The sequence below is a fragment of the Pan paniscus genome, chromosome 11 (assembly GCF_029289425.2).
Source record: "Pan paniscus chromosome 11, NHGRI_mPanPan1-v2.0_pri, whole genome shotgun sequence".
Classification (NCBI taxonomy): Eukaryota; Metazoa; Chordata; class Mammalia; order Primates; family Hominidae; genus Pan; species Pan paniscus.
This window is the reverse complement of record NC_073260.2, coordinates 90,187,348-90,207,308: the sequence shown is the minus strand read 5'-3', so window position 1 is coordinate 90,207,308 and position 19,961 is coordinate 90,187,348. Positions and strand designations below refer to the sequence as shown.

The following is a 19,961-nucleotide window of genomic DNA, read 5'->3' as shown; positions in this document are numbered from 1 at the left end:
GGGCAACTCTACTTTGTTCACTTGTTTGCTGTGAGCTCCTCAAAGGCAAGGGCTGGCCCTTCCCTTTTGTATCCTGGGTTGCCTACAGATGAAGATACTCAGCAAAGTTGGATGGTACACACAGATAAATTCTCTTAGGCAGAGTCACAGTTAGACTCACAGATTTCCTCCCACCTGGCCACCAATCTTCAAGCACAGACACAAGTAAACTGTGATACATATACATAAAGGCATGCATATAGGACAGTTTCCGGCCTATTCCACAGGCAGCCTCAGGGCCTTTGCACTTTCTGATCACTTGTCTGGAACTTTCAGCTCTTCTATTCTTTCAGGTCTTCATGTGGCTAGTTCTATCTCATCTTTCCAGTCTCAGTTTATTGTCACCTTGAGAGAGGGTTTTCCATGACCTAAGTAGCCCTCCCTTTCCATTTCCACTTCCACTACTCTGTTTATTTCCTTTACAGTATTTTTGAAGAATTTATAAAACTCATGTTTATTTCTTATTATCTGCCTGTTCCTACCTCCTACCCTAATGTAATTCCATGAAGGCAGGATTTTGTGCTGTTTTACATACCATTGTAAATTCTGTGCCTAGGTAAATGAATAAAACACACACATACACAAAGCTACAAATCATTACAAACATACATTGCCAGGCATCCAGACTGGCCATACACTCTGGCCTGCCCCTCCCCACCAATCTCCCACTTACCGGAGTCAGAAACTTGTTGGCTTCCCAGGCACACAGGGGTGGGTCCTTATAGACCTCCTTGATGGAGGTGGGAGCCCTGTAGGAGTCACTGTAGGTACTGATAGGGGTCCTGGTCTTACGGGAGAACAGGAACATGGTGTGGTCTTGGAGATGCCGTGGTGGGCTCTACCTGTCAAGGGCTCCTGCTGGACATCAGTGACCACCCTTCCCCTAGACAGGCCACACCTCCAGCCTGGCAGGTGCCCTTAGCTGCTATAATCCCCTCCTGCAGAGGATCTCTCAGCTTCCTTCCCCAACAGCCTTCCTGCTCCCACCCCACACTGATGCCCCCTCCAGGATGGGCACTGCCCATTGTGATATCACCTGGCTCAGCCCCATCCCTGGGAAGGTGAGGAGGTCTAATTCCCTCCCTGCTCCTGACCCCCTCCTGCCTCAAGCCTATCAAAAGAGCCCAATTTCTAAGAGTTCAGAGGGCCTCTGGAGATCTTCTAGGTCAGGTTTCTCACTGTTGAAGAGAAACAGAGGTTCGGAGGGGTTGTGACTCACCCAGGGTCATGCAGCAGGTCAGTGGCATGCCTGGGAACCCACAGGTGGAGGTGGAGTAACATGTGTGCCCAGAGGACCAGTTCTGTCTGCTTCCCAGCCCATCTGCCCCTTGCCCACACCCCAGGGAGGGAGCTGAGGCTGGCTTGTTTGATGATTTTAATATCATTATTTGTGTTACACGATACACAACCAAGGATGATGGTCAATACTGCAATGAAAATGTTAAAAAAAATATTATACACGGCTCATGTCTTCCACACACCTTCCTGGAAATAAATTAGTGAGCACGGAGAAACCTGGCTGGGTGGCAGCCACAGCTGAGAGAGGAGGGAGTGTTAAGGCAGTATCTACAAGGGGAAGGGTGGCAGGAGGGCAAGCTAAGGCCTAGATTCTTCCCTCCAACCTCCCAGACAGGGACGGAGGGAGCCACACCCCTCCCTAGACACAGAAGCTGCCACTGCCAGCTTCCTGCCTCTCTCTGCCACACATGCACTGCCTCAGTTGGAAGCCCTTGCCTGCCAGGGAACTAGTATGTCCTGTGGGGGGGAGATTTTCCCTGGTGTCTCAGGGCCACAGAGATTGAACAATGGGCCCGAGTCACACTGCAAGTCAGCAGCAAAGGCAGCAGTCTAAATGAGCCCCCAAAAAGAGGAGGTACCCATGTTCTAGAAAGGTGAGCCAAGGAGCCCCGGGGTGGTGGTGGTGGTAGTGGGAGGGCTGGCTCTGGGGTCCAGATGATGGGGGCACAGGGGTTGGGGGGATGTTGATCTGGGTGGGAGAGGTGGGTTCAGATGGGGGCCAGTATGGGCCTTGTGGGTCCTGCAGGTACCTTCTCTGTCCTTGCCTCCCTTTGTTTGGCATTTTCTCATCATCTAACTTGGGTCCCTGCACTAGAGGAGGTAGGGATGGGTTGGAGGAGTGGGGGGTGGTGAGCTGTACCCCAATATTTTGGAGCTGGCAGTTCCTGGGTATGATGCAGGGAGAGGTACCACCCTTCCTAAGCCAACAGTCTCACTCCCTCCTCTCATTGCTCCCCATTCCAGCTCCCACCTCCCAGGATTGGTGTCCAGAGAGTGGGCTGTGGGTGAGTCTACTGCATGCCTGCAGCATGTGAGTGGATCCATGGGAGTGGATCCTCCAGCACATGTGGGGTGTTAGCATGAGATGATCCACCTGGGCCTGTGCTATAAGGTATGTGGGCACAGGCCTGTGCAGTCTTAGGCTATCTGTGCTTTCATTTTTCTTCACACCGTGGCAGGTCTACACTGCCCAGCCCCAGGGGTGGGCCTTCCTCACCTCTTCCCTCTTGATTTTCAGTCTCAGCTTTGCAGTCCCCTCCCCCAGACCAGCAATAGCAGAAGCAGCTGTATACACATCTTGATCTACAGACACCCTATACAGCCACACACAATAGATAACCATCCAACACACACACACATTCACAGACAAACACGTAATCCCAAACAGAGCCACATGTGCTCAGACATACACAGTCCTGATAGGAACTGCCCCTTCGCCTTTCTACAGAGACACACAACTCCACCCGACCCCAACCTTTAGGTATACTGAGACACACAGAGATTGCCCCCTCCCCACCACAGAAATTTCTATGAAGAAACTCTTTCAGGTATAAAAGGATCTTCAACATAATTTCAGCTGCTGTTCATTTTCTAGTTGAGGAAACTGAAGACGAGAGAAAGCAAGTGGCTTGTTGAAGATCACAGGGAGGGGCCAGAGCTACAACCAGAACCCAGGCTTCTGACTCCCGGTCCAAGGCTGTCAGCCCATTGCACTGCTGAGCCACCTTCTGCACTGTAAACAGACAACACAGGCACTTCCCTACCAGGGACACCCACATCTATGACAGGAATAGACTGAGGAGAGACAGGTCCAACAGAGACACACACCCACCCACCCCAACAGCCTCAGAGATACACACACATTCTGCTAAGCACTCCCTACCACATCCAAACAACCACATCCATATAGCCACTCAGCCCACTGGATTCACCAAAGCTTGCTCCTGGATTCTTACTGGGAAGCAGCCTCCCACGTCTTGGGCTGGGGTGAGGGGAATGGGCCATTGGAGTCCAGCCTTACTCCCTGCTTCCAGGCTGGGATTGAGACCAATGAGCAGATGCGTGGGTGAGGGTGGGGGCAGGGTGGGGTGGGCTGGTGGCAGACAGATAGATGCATTGGTGAGGGGCCAATTAGGACAGATCACACCACCCAAACCTCAGCCTGTCTGTAAGGCCCACCTTACCCTGCCCCACTCCCAGAGTGCAAGGAAGCGGGTGAATGGGGCAAGAGGAGGAAGAAGGCAGTGATCCGATGGGTGAGGGGCACTACCCGGTTGGGCAGCTTTGCCAGGCTTCCCATCTGAGGAGGGGGAAATGCAAATAGAAACATGGGCCGGTAGGGGGCGTGTGAAGGGGGCTCCGAGGTGCTGGGACCCGTCCCCACTGCCCTGGGCCTTTCTCCCTCCGAGCCCCTTTCCTGGTTAGGCTGAGGCCGGGGCTTGGGAGTTCATGGCTTCGCTGGGGTGGGGCCAAGCCCCTGGCTTTGTGATCCCCCCACTCGTTAATGTTGACCTCCCTGCCGTCCAGTCTTCTCTCTTGGCCAGCCCTGGGAAGCGGGGCAGGGTGCTGGGTGAGGTTCCCCCAGGTAACTGAACAAACGGCCCCCACCCCTCCTCAGCTCCCGGGTGGAGAGAGACCCGGTTTTGGTTTCTCCAGCTCCATGAACACACAGAGGTACACGTCCTACCATAGGAGGAAGCAATGACTGTTATACGAGGTTGGCGGCTGTAGGGGCGCGGGGCCGGGGGCAGGCAGACAAGCTGGGAAGGGGTCGGCCTCTGCCCGTCCTACCCGGCCCTTGGCGGCCCCGCCCCGGCGACTGCAGCGGCCCCGCCCGCTACTGAATGTGGCAGGCGGTGGAGGACGTGGCCTGGCAGCACATGCACGTGGGGTTCACGGACTTGGGGGGGATGAGGTCTAGGTCCTCGTCGTCGGGGATCTCATCTAACCGGTAGCCATCCTTCAGCAGCTGGATGTTCAAATCTTGGTTGATCTGCTGTAGGCAAAGGGGAGGGAGGTCAGGCCCGAGTGGCAGGGAGGCACCACCCACGGCTCTGCGGCCACTCCAGGCCGTCTGCGCCCCAGTCCAGCCAGTGCCCTGGATATCAGCCCCGCCCTGTCCCGGGTCTGTCCGTACCCCCAGGCCCCGCTCCTGCCTAGGCGCCCTCCTTTGCCTCTGGCCTCACTTTCTTTCTAGTCACCCCTCCCCATTCTATGGTCAACTTCACACCTCTGGTCCTGCTCCTATTCGGGTTTTGCCCCTATCTCAGGCCGGCTACTAGAGGATATCACCTGTATTTTACACCCATTCTATTTAAATGGCCTGCTGCAATCTAAAGCCCCGCTCCTAACCCTGGGCTCCACGCACTTGAGGCCGGTAACCACTTCTCTTCCATCCTATCCCAGGCCCACCCTGTGCAGGGCACCACCCAGCCTTGCCCAGCCCTCTTTTTCCTTGTATTTGGGCATTGGCCCCAGCCCTCCCCCCGGATGGCAGTGATCCTGCCCGGTGGTGTCTAGGGTGAGAAGGGGTAGGGGCTCACCTCAGCAGAGGAGTAGCCGGAGGAGGAGTATCTAGACATGTCAAAGTCATCATCGCTGGCCATGGAGGAAAGAGAGGGAAAGTGATACCAAGAAATTACATAGAAAACTCTCTGCAATCCCACCTCCCATTAGGCAGCATCCTATACCTCCCTTACAGTTCCAAATAGCAAAATCTCAATACGAACTGTGCTTGCTGTGCAAATGCAGGATTTTAAAGACAAGTTCCCTAGCCCCACCCTTAAAATCAATTGCTATCCTTAACCTCCTTCTAAATATAGCAGTTACTCCTTTCACCCCCTTCCTTCTCATCTTTTTTTTTTTTTTTTTTGTAGACCCAAATCACCCTGACTTGTAGGATATTCCCAAAGTCCAAGTCTAGCCAGGTGTTTTCCAGGGAGTAGGGCTCCTTCCTGAGGGGATGGGGCATTAAGCATCATATTCTGCTGTCCAGAGACAACATCACAGGCCAATTAAGGACAACCATTGGATCAGTTGTCCCAGGATGACAGCAGACAGCGCAGGCCCCCCTTTCCTCTCTCTGCCACCTGTCTTCAACCCCTAGTCCCTGGTGTAAAAAAATTCCCATCCCTGGAGAATTCACCCTTGGAGAGATTCTGGCTGAAGAATATCCCAATTCTGACATTATAGCAGATGTGGCCTGTACAGCCCACTTGTGCTACACAGGTTCCTTTGGGCTGCCCAGCTACCCCCAAGCCCCCATACACACCTGTCCGTGTCAAGGGCTACCAGTGGCTTCTCATCAGGGCTCTGGTCAAGTGAGGAGTAGCCTTTATTGGGGACAACCAGCCTAGGTGAAGAATTTCGGGAGTTAGAGTGGCAAAGTGGAGCATAGAAACCTGGCAAGGGACTGGGTTGGGCCCCGTCCCACCACTTCCTTCCCTCCCTCCCCACCTTGGATCCTGTTAAGGCTGTCTCCTCTCAGAGAGGAGCTGGGCCTGAGGAGGGAGGGAAGAGGGGGAGGCTCAGGACCAGCAGAAATAGGTCCTGGCTGGCAGGGTCCAGGTGGGGTAGGGAGGGCCTCTACCTTGTTCGGGCCATGACATTGTTCTTCTTGGGTTGCTGGTTGACAGGGCTACCCATGCTGCCATTCTTCAGGGAGCCCTTCCGGGCCATCTCCCGCTGCTTCTCTGCAGGAGAACATGGGAAGGAAGCTGTGTCCTGCCCCTGAGGCCACCCTGTCTTACTACTCAGGGCAGCCTGGGCTAGGCTTCCACTGTGAAACCACTTGCTCCTAGAAGGACTGAGGCAGGGATCCCAACTCCAGGCCCCTGCTGCTTGGTGGAGATAGTACCTGGCCCTGCACAACCTGAGGCAGACAGTGGGGGGCAAAAAGAGGAGGCTGCCCCCTGTTTTTCAGGAACCACAACTCCCATGTTAGGGTAGTTAGTGTGTACTTGATGCCAGGGAAAGGCTGGCAGGGAAGAGACAATCACAGAAGGATGGTGCAGTCAGAGAGGGCTTCCTTTAGGTGACACCATGACCTGGAGAGAGGTGGACATTCTAGGAAGGAGGGATAGTGTGTGCAAAAATGCATTTAAAAGTGAGCATAAGTGTGGCTCTGGATAGAGGGGTGAAGAGAGAGGTCAGGTTAGAGAAGTAAAATTCATTTATTCAGCCACTTATTCGACAAATATCCATGTCACTAATTATAAGTCCTGTCCTGTGCTAAGGGGCCGAAGACCCTCTCTGGTTACAAACTCCCAACATGAAGGACTTGAATGCCAGACAGAGGAGTTTAGGATTAACGCAGAAGGAAGAAGAAGCCACTGAAGGTTATGGTGTGGGAGGCGCAGGATGGGGCTACAAGGTAAGGGGCAGAAGGCTGGGGGAGCCCATTTGGCTACGCTGCCTGAGTGGTGCTCCTGACTCCTTTGCCAAGGTCTGAGTTCTCCAAGGTTCCAAAGCCTACCAGGTTCATGGAGCTGGCCATCAGGTGACCCAGTCCACTGCCTGGTATGTGACAACTGTTACCAGAAGTAGCTTCCTGGGTCTTGGAGGAGTCCCATCTACTCTTCCCTACTCATCTCAAGTAAAGGCCAGATCTAGGAAAAGGAACTGTTAGGTGGAGAGGGACACTAGGGAAAATGACTCATAAAATAGCCAAATGCTCCAGAGGGTAAGGATGGGAAGGACCTTTACAGCTACTGTGACTCACTTGGAAATTTCCCCTGACCTCATGTCTCTGAATCTCTGTCTTCTACTCTTTGACCCTCTTTCTTTGCCACTGCTCAGCTGATTCCAGCTTTTTCCCAGCTTCTTTCCAGCAGGTGGCAGCTGCCATTACCACTCCAGGCCTCTAGGGGGTGCAATTTGCCTTAAAGTTCCTGGTGGTACTAGGTGCAACTGGGACAATGCTGTGAATTTTCATGAGGAGCTTTGATGGTAATGTAATGGGGAGAAAAAAAGATGTTATTTTAAAAGCATGCTGAAATTGTTTGAAATAGTGGGAAAAAAGCAAACAATAAACTGGCAAAACCAAACTAAAGACTACTATACAACCATTTAAAAGAATGAAGTCACAATATGCTGACATTGGAAGGAGCTCCAAGATTTAGGTGGTGGAAGAGGGAAGGCCAAGTTTCAGAAAATGTGCACAATATGATACCACTTATGTTAAAATACAAAGTAAAACTACAAAAACTGAAAAGGCTTGGAATGGTTACCTCTTAGGAGGAGAATGTGATGGGGGAGAGTAAAGAAGTTATGCTTGTTAAAATACTTGTATTGTTATATTAAACAATAATAGGCTGGGTATGGTGGCTCATGTCTGTAATCCCAGCACTCTGGGAGGCCGAGGTGGGCGGATCACTTGAGACCAGGAGTTCCAGACCAGCCTGGCCAACATGGCGAAAGCCTATCTTTACTAAAAATACAAAAATTAGCTGGGCGTGGTGGTGCGCGCCTATAATCCCAGCTACTTGAGAGGCTGAGGTAGGAGAATCACTTGAACCAGGGAAGCGGAAGTTGCAGTGAGCCAAGATCATGCCACTGCACTCCAGCCTGGACAACAGAGAGAGACTGTGTCTCAAAACAACAACAACAACAGCAACAACAACAACAACAACAACCACCAACACCCCTGATAAATAAAATTGGCTGCAGTTTTAATCTGATGTCCTAGGAATAGAAACAAATTCCAAGGAGAGAACTATTCTTGTTTAGAAAAACAGCTCGAGGGGCTCCCTGGATGTGGTCTGGAAGGAGAGAAGCAAGCAAGGTAAGAAAAAAAAATAGTAGTTGAATAATAAAATACAGGCCTCTGTGGAAAGGAAGGAGAAAGTTGTAGGCAAAGGGCCCTTAGGACTGAGGAGGCATCAGTAATTATTGGGCAGCTGGAGCCTGAGGAGGAGGATGGACAGGAGGGTGGCCTTGATGGCAGAGGAACTTGGAAGGATAGTAATGACCTATATTTAATTGTAAATTCTTTCCTGTATGTCCTGTTTTGTAATTTCTCTTCAAGAAACCAAAGTTTTCATAAAAGTGTGTTATATACAGCAGCCATGAGACAGTGAAACCTTGGTCCCTGAAGGGAGAGGGACAGCCCATGAGGTGAAGGGAGGGCAATAGTGGTAGGAGCTGTGGACAGTGGCCAGAAGCGAGGGGACTTCACAGAATCAGGCTGCACAGTAAACTGACTTTGGAATGGACATGAGACAAAGCCACAAGGGAAATGTGACCCAGAAAGGAAGGGAGATATTTGGGTTTTCTAAGAAACGAAGGGAAAACTCCCCCAAATAGGTGCCAACTGGGCCCAGAGATCTCTAGATGGGCTGAGATTGTAATCGGGAGAGGGGCTCGGCTTCTAGGGTTGGAACTCTCTTTCCTTTCTATCCCTTAGACATAACAAGTAACATCCCACTTCTAAGGCAGCTTCCTCTCAGCCTGATCCAGTGTTTGATGGGACTTCCAAGTCCTCTCTCTGGGGTTCCATGCTTTTCCCCCTGCAGCTATCCCCCAGAATACCTGGAACGTTCTTGGCTTCAGAGATGCCTCTTAGAGTTTCAGGCTCCTGCAGAGAACTGTAACTGCCCTCTTTGCCTGCAGGAGACAAGGTGCCTTGCAGTGCCAATGACTTGAAGGCTTGAGTCTTGGAATCATCTAGGCTGAGCTGGTTTATTTGTGGCACCTCATTGTAGACCCAGCCCAGAGTATCTTGCCTACTCCCCACATCTCCCTCACCCCCCAGACACACTCACCCAGCTTCACTTGGAGCGGGGATGGTTTGTAATTCATGGCTACTGACTCACCCTCCCGGGCGTCACAGTCTCCGTCAGAGATGGAGGCGGCGGCTGGGTCCTGTGGGGAGAAAGCAGTAAGACAGAGAGTTGTTAGGGAGTGAAGACAGGGGGCTGCTCTCAGTCCTGAAGCTAGCCTTCCCACCTGCCCTCTGGGCTTCTGTGAGCATTCACCCCTCAGAGCAGGCAGGGCATTCAGGGAGAGAGGGGCAGACCCATCTACCGTGGGACAAAAACACTGGGCTAGGTAGAAGAACCAAGGATCTGGGTTCCATGTACACCCAACTTGGTGTCTGTCCTCAAAGTCCTGTGTGGTCCAGCCTCCTCCAGAAAGCCCATCATGATTTCTTTAAACTCACAGGACTTCCTTCTCCTAACTCCCATACTAGTAGCCCTTCGCCTCAGGCCCTTCCTGTGTACTTGCTTGGCAAGGTCTTCCTAGGTTCCTGTGAGTTTAAGTCTGGGTTAAGGGGAGAGCAGGTGCTGTCTGAGATGGGTCTTCTCCCTCTGTTTCCCTGTGCTGGACAGGTCCCTTCACAGGATCCAGAGAACTGACTGACCAAGCCACACCAGCCTTCAAGGCTACAGCCACTGGACAAAAAAATAGTTCTAATGAGGACTTCTCCAGTTCACAAATGACACCTAAAGAGTGTCTCCTGGGAGAACCTGAAAAGTTGGCTAGGTACAGTAGGTGAGAAGACAAATAATGACAAACCAGCAGGTGGCCAGTCTTTTGCTGCCCAGAGTGCAAAACACTTGATTCTACAGATGGTCAGAAAGATAGGAAAGCACACATTCTGTGTATTGTCCTGAGTCTGGAACTTTTGACATCCTCCTCACTGCCCTCTTCACTTCACTAATCTCTAATTGGGCTGGGAACTGTGCTGTCCAGAGTCTTTTTTTTTTTTTTTTTTTTTTTGAGACGGAGTCTTGCTTTGTTGCCCAGGCTGGAGTGCAGTGGTGCAATCTTGGCTTACTGCAACCTCCGCCTCCCGGTTTCAAGCAATTCTCCTGCCTCAGCCTCTTGAGCAGCTGGGACTACAGGTACACGCCACCAGGTCCAGCTAATTTTTGTATTTTTAGTAGAGACAGGGTTTCACCATATTGGCCAGGCTGGTCTCGAACTCCTGACCTCATGATCCGCCTGCCTCAGCCTCCCAAAGTGCTAGGATTACAGGCATGAGCCACCATACCTCGCTAAGAGTCCTTATCTAGCTTTGCCATCCCCTCCCAAACACCCTCCTCTGCTGCAAGATCCAGGGCCGTGCAAGTGGCTGAAGTCATCCATATTCTCCCTGAGACTCTGAGGACCAAATATTGACAGGGGTGCTGCCATCCTAGCTATAGGATGGGGGTCTGGCTTCCCTTTAATAAGAGTAGATTCACCTTTATTTCATTTATATATCAGCCTGTTGCAACATTTTGGTTGGAGAAAAGGTTCTATTTTTTAAAAAAGGTTAAAATCTTTTGATTTTAAATGTTTAAAAATGTTTTATTATGGAAATTATAACAAGTAGAGAAAACAGTATAGTGAGATCATAGGTACCTATCAACAGCTTCAACAAATATCAACTTATCACCCATTCTTTTTAAAAATGAGGAAACCTGGGCCGAGAGGGGAAGTGTCTTACCCAAAGTCAGTGATGGAGTCAATAACCTTTCAAAGCATGCAGGGAGGGACATAGGGAAGAGAACATAACTTGGGCTTGGAGTTAAAGACAGGCCCTCTGGGAGGCTGCTCCATTCTTGCAGGCCCAAGCATCAGTCTGCATATTAACCTCTTCCCTTGTCTTTGCATTTTAACCAGGGCCTGTAGATTGCTAAGCCTAAGGTGTGAGGAGTGCAGAGGGGATCCAAGGCTGCTGCCTGTTCTGCCTTTGCGGATGCAGGGAGTAGACAGATGGGCATGTAGAATGCTGCCACAGTGTCAGGCCCAGGGATCTGAGTGGTTGCTGGTGACCCAGCAAGGGAAGGATATATAACCATTATGGTGGCTTCTGTTCCCTTTAAAATGAGGCAGTGGGCATGAAAACATGCTTGTCACTAACGGGAAAGGGAAAAGTCTAGCAGGTTTGAGAGGGAAATCCTGGCCTTGTCTGTGTTCCTTCAGGCCATCCAGAGCACAAGGCTCTGGGTGGGTTGTGTTGCCACAGTGGTTTGCAAGTTCCTGAGGGCAAAACCTGTGCCTCCCTCTCCTGCTTTGATCCCTAGCCCTTAGCCTTGACTGAGTAGAAGAAGGGCAGGAGGGTTTGCTCAGAGAGGCTGGGTGCCGCAGTGCCTGCATCTTGGGCAACTTCCCATGCTGCAAGTCCTTCATCCTCCCTGGCTCAGCAACCTCCTTGAGAGACTAATAGACAGCACCTGTCCTGCACAGCCTTGGAGAAGCAAACCTCTAGTGGCCCTGACATGCCTCTCTGCAGCCAAAACAGCCTCTCAGCTGCTACCTGCAAGGGAGGTGAGATGGGACAGCTGGGCTCTGGATTTCCTGTGGGCCCCAGAGACTGCTCACTGCAAAGCAGCCAGAGGGAAGGCTTTTTAAAGGGCAAATCCCATAAACATGCTGATAGGACCCTACCAGGGCAGCACTGGCACATTTCTAAGTCCCAAGTCACATTCCTTCACTTTTTTGGTAGCATTCGTCACATGTCACATATACCACATCCATTTGGAAAAGGCTTCCTCCCTTGGCTCATCTCTTGCCTCTTTGACTATCATTTCTCTGTCCTCCCACAACCCTTTGCCTCCTCTGTAGGGTCCTGCCCTTGGCCCTCCTCTCTCTCCTTGGGGAGCCCTGATGTCTCCTATAGTTCTGATTGGCATTTTTACACTGATGACTTCTAAATCTGTGGCGTTTCAATCCTGCTTCTCCTCCTTAACTTTCTAACCCATCTATCACATGAGAGTGTTAGGCCTCACCATCCTTTCCCTGGGGCTGATTTTTAAAAACACAAGCCGTTAGACATTTGGAGCTAACTTTTTACTCCTCAGTGCAGATGAGTTCATCAAAGTTTCTTCTCTCAGTCTGGAGGTACTGGGTATAAATGGTAACATGGGAGGTAGATTTCACAGGAAGGACAGGGCTAGAAAGCTGTTGAGCAACTCTGGTCACAGGGACTCACATGTGGTCCTTGAGGCCTACTGGGCAGTTCCTGGTGGTATTTGATCCTGGATGAAACTGCCAGCTCCTTTGGACCACAACTCAGGAGGGCCTGACCAGGGGGCAGAGCCCTAGGCTGAGAGGTCCCATGCAAAGCCCACCATTCAGCATCTCCTCCATCACTATCCATGACAGAAGGCCACCTTAGTGGCAAGCACAAAGATCTCTGGCACTGTGCCTGCAAACATAAGCCTTTACTGTGAGCTTCCTCTATGTCTTCCCTTAGAAATGCAGCCAATGCACCACAACCATTGCATGGCAATGTAATCAGGGAGATTAAATGTAAAATATTCATGAATGTAAGTATCAGAAAAGACTCCAGGCAGAAGGAAGTGCCTGGCTCCAAGAAATCAGGGAGAATTTAAAGTGCCCCCCAAGGACATCTGAAGGCGTTAGCTAGATCCGGGAACTAGAGTGGAGATTAACAAGATTATTAATAAACACTCAGCAGAGACAGACATTGAAATGCATCTCTAACAGCAGCCCATGTTTCTGCAACCCTTCAAATAAATTCTCTGAAGACTACAGAGATGATTAATAGCCCAGCCTCACTGTTTCTGGGACAGGATATATAGGCTAATGGCTAGTGCAAAGCCAATATAGCTAGAGGAAGGCAAAAGCATCAGAAGAATCCTTAGAATTATAATAGTTTGGTCCACTGATTTTCATTAAACTGTGTTCCCTGAGTGACTGTGAAGGGGAAGCTATAGGATGGGGGTCTGGTTTCCCTTTATTAAGAGTAGATTCGCCTTTATTTCATTTATATATCAGCCTGTTGCAACTTTTTGGTTGGAGAAAAGGTTCTATTTTTTAAAAAAGGTTGAAATCTTTTGATTTTAAATGTTTAAAAATGTTTTATTATGGAAATTATAACAAGTAGAGAAAATAGTATAGTGAGATCATAGGTACCTATCAACAGCTTCAACAAATATCATCACCCATTCTTTTTAAAAATGAGGAAACCTGGGCCGAGAGGGGAAGTGTCTTACCCAAAGTCAGTGATGGAGTCAATAACCTTTCAAAGCATGCAGGGAGGGACATAGGGAAGAGAACATGATTTGGGCTTGGAGCTAAAGACAGGCCCTCTGGGAGGCTGCTCCATTCCTGCAGGCCCAAGCATCAGTCTGCATATTAACCTCTTCCCTTGTCCCCCTGCCCCAGGGCTGTACCAACTCATGAACTGTCTTTAGCTGGCTGGCCTTACTTGTTGGAGCTGTGGGTAGTGCAGTCAATACAATGGTAGGCTGGGACCCAAGAGATCCCAAATAAGCAGGATAAAATTGGGTGGTAAAAAAGGGAAACAAACGAAAAAAAACAAAGTGTGGAACCTTCAAGGCTCATGCCTGGAGTCTTAAGAAGGAGAATCTGGATAAGTAGATGGAAGAGTCTGCTTTCCTGAATGACCCGCAGACTTTTACGGGCTACTCTGGTAGGACTCTAGGTGGCAAAAAATAAAACTTGTAGAGGGTCTTGTAGTTCCTAATGTATGTCTTCAGATCCATGAGCTTATCTGATTCTCATAAATACCCAGTAGACATGTGATTGCCTCCCCAACATTCAAATTATACTCCTCCTCCACTGGGCAACAGACATATGGCTTGGATGGGCTGACCTCACTCTCAGTGCCAAGGGGATGCTCTGACTAAAGGAAGACAATCTACACAATCCCATCCTCCTTGCCACACAGACTGAAAGAAAGATTGTAATGGTTAAAAGCACAGACTCTGGAGCCAGAGTGCCTAGGTTCAAATTCCAGCTCCTCCAGTTAGTAGCTGTACAATCTGGGTTTCAGCTTCCTCATCTATAAATGGGACTAACACTAATACCTAGTTCAAGGGTTCTTGTGAGGATGAAAGGAGTTAATATGTATTAAAGCAGTTAGAATAGTCCTTAGCATAGTATACCCTTAGCACTATATCCATGTTAACTGTAAAGATATCATTAGTATAGGTTCAGTGAGGCCTACACTATCATGGTCAGTGTGCCCTGGGAGTGGCTGGCCTGTAGCTGTAGCCCTGACACCACATAGGTTGGAGCCTGGCTTATATATGGAGGTATCTGTAGAAAAGGTGTGCCCTCCTTAGGGTGATGAAAGACTTGACCACAGGGCACCCTGTTTCCTCTCTTCCCTCACTCCAGCATGATACAATTCTTTCATTTATTTAATGATGATAGGGCTCACAAATACAAATAGAAAAGAGTCCCAGCTGGGCATGCTGGCATGCACCTGTAGTCCTAGCTACATGAGGCTGAGGCAGGAGGATCACTTAAACTCAGGAGTTCAAGTCCAGTCTGGGCAACATATTGACATATTGAGACCCTGTCTTTAAAAATAAAAAAAAAAGGGCTGGGCACGGTGGCTCACGCCTGTAATCCTAGCACTTTGGGAGGCCAAAGCGGGTGGATCACGAGGTCAGGAGATCGAGACCACGGTGAAACCCCATCTCTACTAAAAATACAAAAACTTAGCCAGGCACGGTGGTGGGCGCCTGTAGTCCCAGCTACTCGGGAGGCTGAGGCAGGAGAATGGCTTGAACCCGGGAGGCGGAGCTTGCAGTGAGCCAAGATTGCACCCCTGCACTCCAGCCTGGGCGACAGAGCGAGACTCCGTCTCAAAAAAAAAAAGAAAGAAAAGAAAACAGTCCCATCTTTAAGAAGTTCCCAATAATTGTTAATAAAGGTAACCAAGAGCCATATAAAAGTAGAGGGAATGGGACAAAGGGAGGGTGGTCAAAGGAGACACTTGAAAAGATCTTAAAACATTAGGTCACCAATTAGTTTAAGAGCGAGGAGTAAGGACATTCAGGGAACATGTGAAAAGTCTCAGAAGCATGAAACTAGCATAGTACATTCAAGGAATAGTCGGCATTTTGCTATAGTTGAAGCTCAGAAGGTATGGAGAAAAGTTGCAGGAAATCAAGTTGGTGGAGTCAGGAGGGGGCTCAGATCATGCTGGAAGGTGGGCTTTGATTTTTTTCTTTACTCAGAAGATGACGGGGAGCCAATGAAGCCTTAAGCAGGGAGTAACACAGTCAGATTTGAGATGGAAAAGGACCCTCCGATAGCCATGTGCAAGACGCCTGGGAAGGGAGTGAGATTGGAGGTAAGGATAATTAGGAAACTACTGCAGCAATGCCAGCAAGAGATAATAGGGGCCTGAACCAAGCAGCAGCAGAAGATAAAAGAACAGAAAGGAAGATGTCAAAAAACAGTAGAATTGGCAGGCTTCTGATATAAAATGTAAAACAAAGGGTCTGGACATTCCTAGTTTTCTGTCTGGAGGTAATTGGGAAGAGTACTAATTATTAAGACAAGTTATTAAATGCAGAGGAAGGCACAACTGCATTGCTAAGGAAAAATCAGATGAGTTCATTTGGGAACATGTTGAATTTTGAGGTGTCTTTTGGACACCCAGATGATACCACTAGTTGGTAGGATTTGAAGTGTGGGAGCTCAGAAAATGGGTGTGGGCTGGTGGTGATGTAAGTCACAGTGAAGAATAAAGTCTCTCAGAATGAGCAGAGTGAAAAAAAAAAAAAAACCAAGGGTGAAGTTCTGGGAAATATCCAACCTTAGGTAATGAATGGAGGAAGGAGACTGGGTAGGAGCAGAGAGGAATAAGAGTAGAACTAGGAACCATTCAAGTAGAGTTTCAAGGTGGAAGAAATCAACAGTGTCAAATAAGCAGGTGGGTCCATAAGATAAAGACAAAATTTAGAAATAAGAAAGTCATAGGTACTCTCAGTGAACACAATTTTAGCTGAAGAGTAGAAACAGAGCCCAGATGACAAGGGATTTAGGAGAGAATAGGAGATGAAGAAGCAGACAGAGTGACCACAGGCCGTTCTTTAAAGGAGCAAGACTGAGAAGGGAAGGAATGAGAATGGGTGGCAGCCAGAGAGAGCTTTAGAGTTCTAGAATTCCTTTAGAGCTAGGGAATACCAGACCTGTCCTAGACTGAGGGGAAGGAAGCTGTGTAGAAAAGGAGATGTTTGAGGGGGCATGGTCTTTGAGGAATCATGAGCAGATGGAGCCAGAACTTTGGACCATGGGAGGGAGTCTCCTTAACAAAACAGAAGGGAGGTAAGGAAGGTGAGGTGAGGAGAGGAAAGGAGGAAGGGAGGTGGGGGAATCAGATAACATGGAGGCAGAAAGGGGGTGGAAAGTTAGGGGAGTTCCTTCCTAAAAAAAACTCATTAGTAAAAGGAAAAAGGTGAACATTAAGGGGTTGGGAAAAAGAGGAATATTTGGTGGTTGGCCAGAGTGGAAGGAGATCAGACTGGCTGGGCTGTCAGCTACAATCCTCATCTGTCACCCAGCCATGATCCAGTCCCGAGGATGAAAGGCGCTCTCCGTGGTGCTGAACAATCTTGCCATTGTCTTGTGGCCTGAACATGATAATCCAGGGTAGAGACATGATTCAATATCAGCCTTCCCAAGAAGAGGTGACCTCTGTTCTCACCTCCAAGTACTAATTCTTAGGAAGATGAAAATGGAAATGGATTTAGAGTGACGTATGAAGAAGCAAAGCGCTCATACCAATACTATCTAACCCTTCTTCACAGAACACAGAAGAATTTTCCTTTAGTTTTAAGGCTAATTGGGGGAGGCAGTTCTGAGTTGGAGAATGCTGGAAGGCTACTTCTGGAATAAAGTCGTGCCTGTACCTGTTTATTTTCCCTGGATAACAGCAGGAGGCAGGATAGACAGAAAAGCAGAAAGCAGAAAGCAGAAATCAGGGCCAGGAAGGATAGTGCTGATAAGAAATGGGAAGTCAGGGAAGGTCTGTGGCTCAGGCCACTCTCTGACAAGTGGGCACAGTAAAATAGAGCATCAAAGACCAGCTCTGTTCCTTATCACAAATTTATCCATTGGTCAGCTGAGAAACTTGGGGCTGTGGTCTTCCTGTTCAGGGCTATTCCATTCCAAAACATCTCATGGCAGTGTGTAGAAATAAGCATGTTTAGGTATCAACTTTTAGAGGGAGATCCAGCAAGTATAACTTAACTTCACTAAGTGCTCATGGTTGGGTAGAAATCTTGCCTCTGGTCCAAGAACAGTTAGTAGCAATCTATGCATTAGTTAGATGGCTCTATTTCCCTGCAGAGGGCTGTCCATTCAGCCTAAAGCATTCCCATCTTCTCTGACTCCACACCTCAACATATGAGTTATCTGGCCAATGACAGCTCTTACTCTGCAGTATGACCTGAAGTCACACCTCAACACATTGGCCATTTCTGAATCCCACTGTTGGGCAGCTCCTGTTTTTGTTCCCCATCTCCCTTTCTCCAAGTTTTCTCCAGGCACTGCCTGCAGAGCCAGGCAATTGGCCAGGACTTATGTCCTTTTGGGACATATTAAGATACTTAGGGGATAGGTGCAGCAAACCACCATGGCACATGTATACCTATGTAACAAACCTGCACGTTCTGCACATGTATCCCAGAACTTAAAATAAAATAAAATAAAATAAAACAAAATAAAAAGGTCCTTAGGGATCCCACTTACAGGGAAAGACAAAGACTTCTTATAGGGATAAGGTCTTTGTGGGAGATCTGGAAGAGAATCAGGGAAACATAACGGAGAGGATCTCTCCAAGTGTTATTGGGTCTTACAAATGGGGGAGAACAGAAAATCTGAAGAGAAAGTTTGTGAAGCCTACATTTAGGAGAGAAGGCAGAGAATCCTGGCTGGCCCAGGGAGTCTTCTCTTATCAGTCTAAATCTCCCAAATCTTCTAAGTTTTTCTCTAAAAGAAGACCCATTTCAAATAAAGTCAACACACTGAGTGTCCACTCTCCAGCTCTGGACTATGAGCTGGCAGTAGAATGCAGAAGAGGAAAGCATCTTTTCTCTTTCTTTTCTTTGTTTCCTTCTTTGTCATTTTTTCTTTTAGTTTTTTAGAGACAGGGTCTCACTCTGTCATCCAAGCTGGAGTGCAGTGGTGCTGTCACAGCTCACTGTAACCTTGACCTCCTGGGCTCAAGTGACCTCCTGCCTTAGCCCCCTGAGTAACTAGGTCTATAAGCACACATAGCCACTATGCCTGGCTAAATTTTTTTTTTTTTTAGAGAGGGGGTCTCACTATGATGCCCCAGTTGGGAAAACACTCTTTCTTTCCACACACCACACTTCTGCAGAGCATTTGCATTTTGGGGTATGGTCAAGTTCACCAAAAAGAAATGGGAAGGATTATCACACTCGGGCTAGAGTTTGGGAGCTCCAACTGGTCTTGGGAGTAGCTGAGGATTTTCTGACTGCTTAAACAGCTGCTAGTATAGAATTCATTACTAAAAGTAAGCACCGCCAAGCCTTAGTATCTTTAATGGTATCTGTCACTGGGACAACCAAAATGGTGGAGGGTGCTACTGCCCCCAGGCCTAGTAACAACTGTAGCTATGAAAAGTTTTATAGATTTTTCTACTATAAAGTAATACATGCTAAAATTTTAACAAATCACCTTTAGTTTCACCACCTTGAGAAAAACACTTGATAATGTTCTATGGTATGTGAGTCTTTTGCGTATACTACAGCAGCAAAACTCTGGGGCTTCCCTTCCTTCTTTGGGAGTTGGTGCTGTTCCCATCTTCATGGTCATAGGAGTGAGCCTCTAGGAACTATGCTGGTTCTATGTGATTCCACCCAATTGGATAAATGCCTGGATGAGGCAGAGCAAATTAGTCTCCCCCAGAATCGGGAAGTGGGACTTAAATGGAGATGTAAAGTTCAAGACTGTGGATTAGGTAACAGAGAGAGCCATTGGGGAGGGAAACAAGAATACAGCTGATGTTCAGAAAGAAGTAAACACAAGAGATGGTGAGAGTGCTCCCTAGGTTTCAGTCTCTGGTTCTAGAGCCTGCCTTACCCATCCAAAGCTTGACTTCATGCTGTGCTTAGGCATTATAAGAAACCCAGCCTAGGCAAGATAGCAAGAAGGTGACTCTCCAAAAAGACAAAAAATTAGCCAGGTGTGGTGGCACACACCTGTAGCCCCAGCTACTCGGAAGGCTGAGTGGGAGGATCGCCTGAGCCCAGGAGGTTGAGGCTGGAGTGAGCTATGATTGTGCCACTGCATTCTAGCCTGAGTGACTGTGAGATCCTGAGAAGAAAGAGAAAGAAAGAAAGAAAGAAAGAAAGAAAGAAAGAAAGAAAGAAAGAAAGAAAGAAAGAAAGAAAGAAAGAAGGAAAGAAAGAAAGAAAGAAGGGGGGAGGGAGGGAGGGAAGGAAGGAAGGAAGGAAGGAAGCAGAGAGAAAAGAAAGAAACCCTAGTGTCTTCATAGTCTCTTCTCTTTCTTAGCTTCAGTTGGGTTTTTTATTTTGTTACTGTAATCAGAGAGTAGCAACTAGTACATATGCATAGAACAACGTTTAAAGAACATAGTATATTTTGTGGCTGGGCCCTGTGGTTCACGCCTGCAATCCCAGCACTTTGGGAGGCCGAAGCAGGAGGATCACTTGAGGCCAGGAGTTCGAGACCAGCCTGGCCAACATGGCAAAACCCCTTCTCTACTAAAAAATATAAAAATTAGCTGGGTGTGGTGGGGTGCTGAGGCATGAGAATTACTTGAACCTGGGAGGTAGAGGTTGCAGTGAGCCAAGATCATGCCACTGGACTCCAGCCTGGGCAACAAAGTGAGACTCTGTCTCAAAAAAAAAAAAAAGTATGAT

At 48.6% G+C, this 19,961-nt stretch overlaps 2 protein-coding genes across 15 annotated transcripts in view; both read right to left on the bottom strand.

The window, feature by feature from the left end:
• Nucleotides 1–1,067, bottom strand: part of SPMIP6 (sperm microtubule inner protein 6) — a 31,510-nt gene extending 30,443 nt beyond the window's left edge. For both annotated transcript variants that reach the window (XM_008955176.5, XM_063594435.1), the window contains exon 1: nucleotides 713–1,067. In XM_008955176.5, the coding sequence (XP_008953424.1) occupies nucleotides 713–847 (135 nt within the window). In that variant the 5' untranslated portion in view covers nucleotides 848–1,067. The remainder of the gene's footprint in view (nucleotides 1–712) is intronic.
• Nucleotides 1,068–1,397: 330 nt separating this feature from the next.
• Nucleotides 1,398–19,961, bottom strand: part of FAM219A (family with sequence similarity 219 member A) — a 60,159-nt gene continuing 41,595 nt past the window's right edge. For 2 of the 13 annotated variants that reach the window (XM_034967344.3, XM_055117289.2), the window contains exons 2-7: nucleotides 9,099–9,198; nucleotides 8,866–8,940; nucleotides 5,927–6,029; nucleotides 5,609–5,689; nucleotides 4,881–4,935; nucleotides 1,398–4,333 (exon numbers count right to left, since the gene is read on the bottom strand). In XM_034967344.3, the coding sequence (XP_034823235.1) occupies nucleotides 4,175–4,333; nucleotides 4,881–4,935; nucleotides 5,609–5,689; nucleotides 5,927–6,029; nucleotides 8,866–8,940; nucleotides 9,099–9,198 (573 nt within the window). In that variant the 3' untranslated portion in view covers nucleotides 1,398–4,174. The remainder of the gene's footprint in view (nucleotides 4,334–4,880; nucleotides 4,936–5,608; nucleotides 5,690–5,926; nucleotides 6,030–8,865; nucleotides 8,941–9,098; nucleotides 9,199–19,961) is intronic. The other 11 variants (XM_034967347.3, XM_063594434.1, XM_008955182.5 and 8 more) reach the window with 6 other exon arrangements.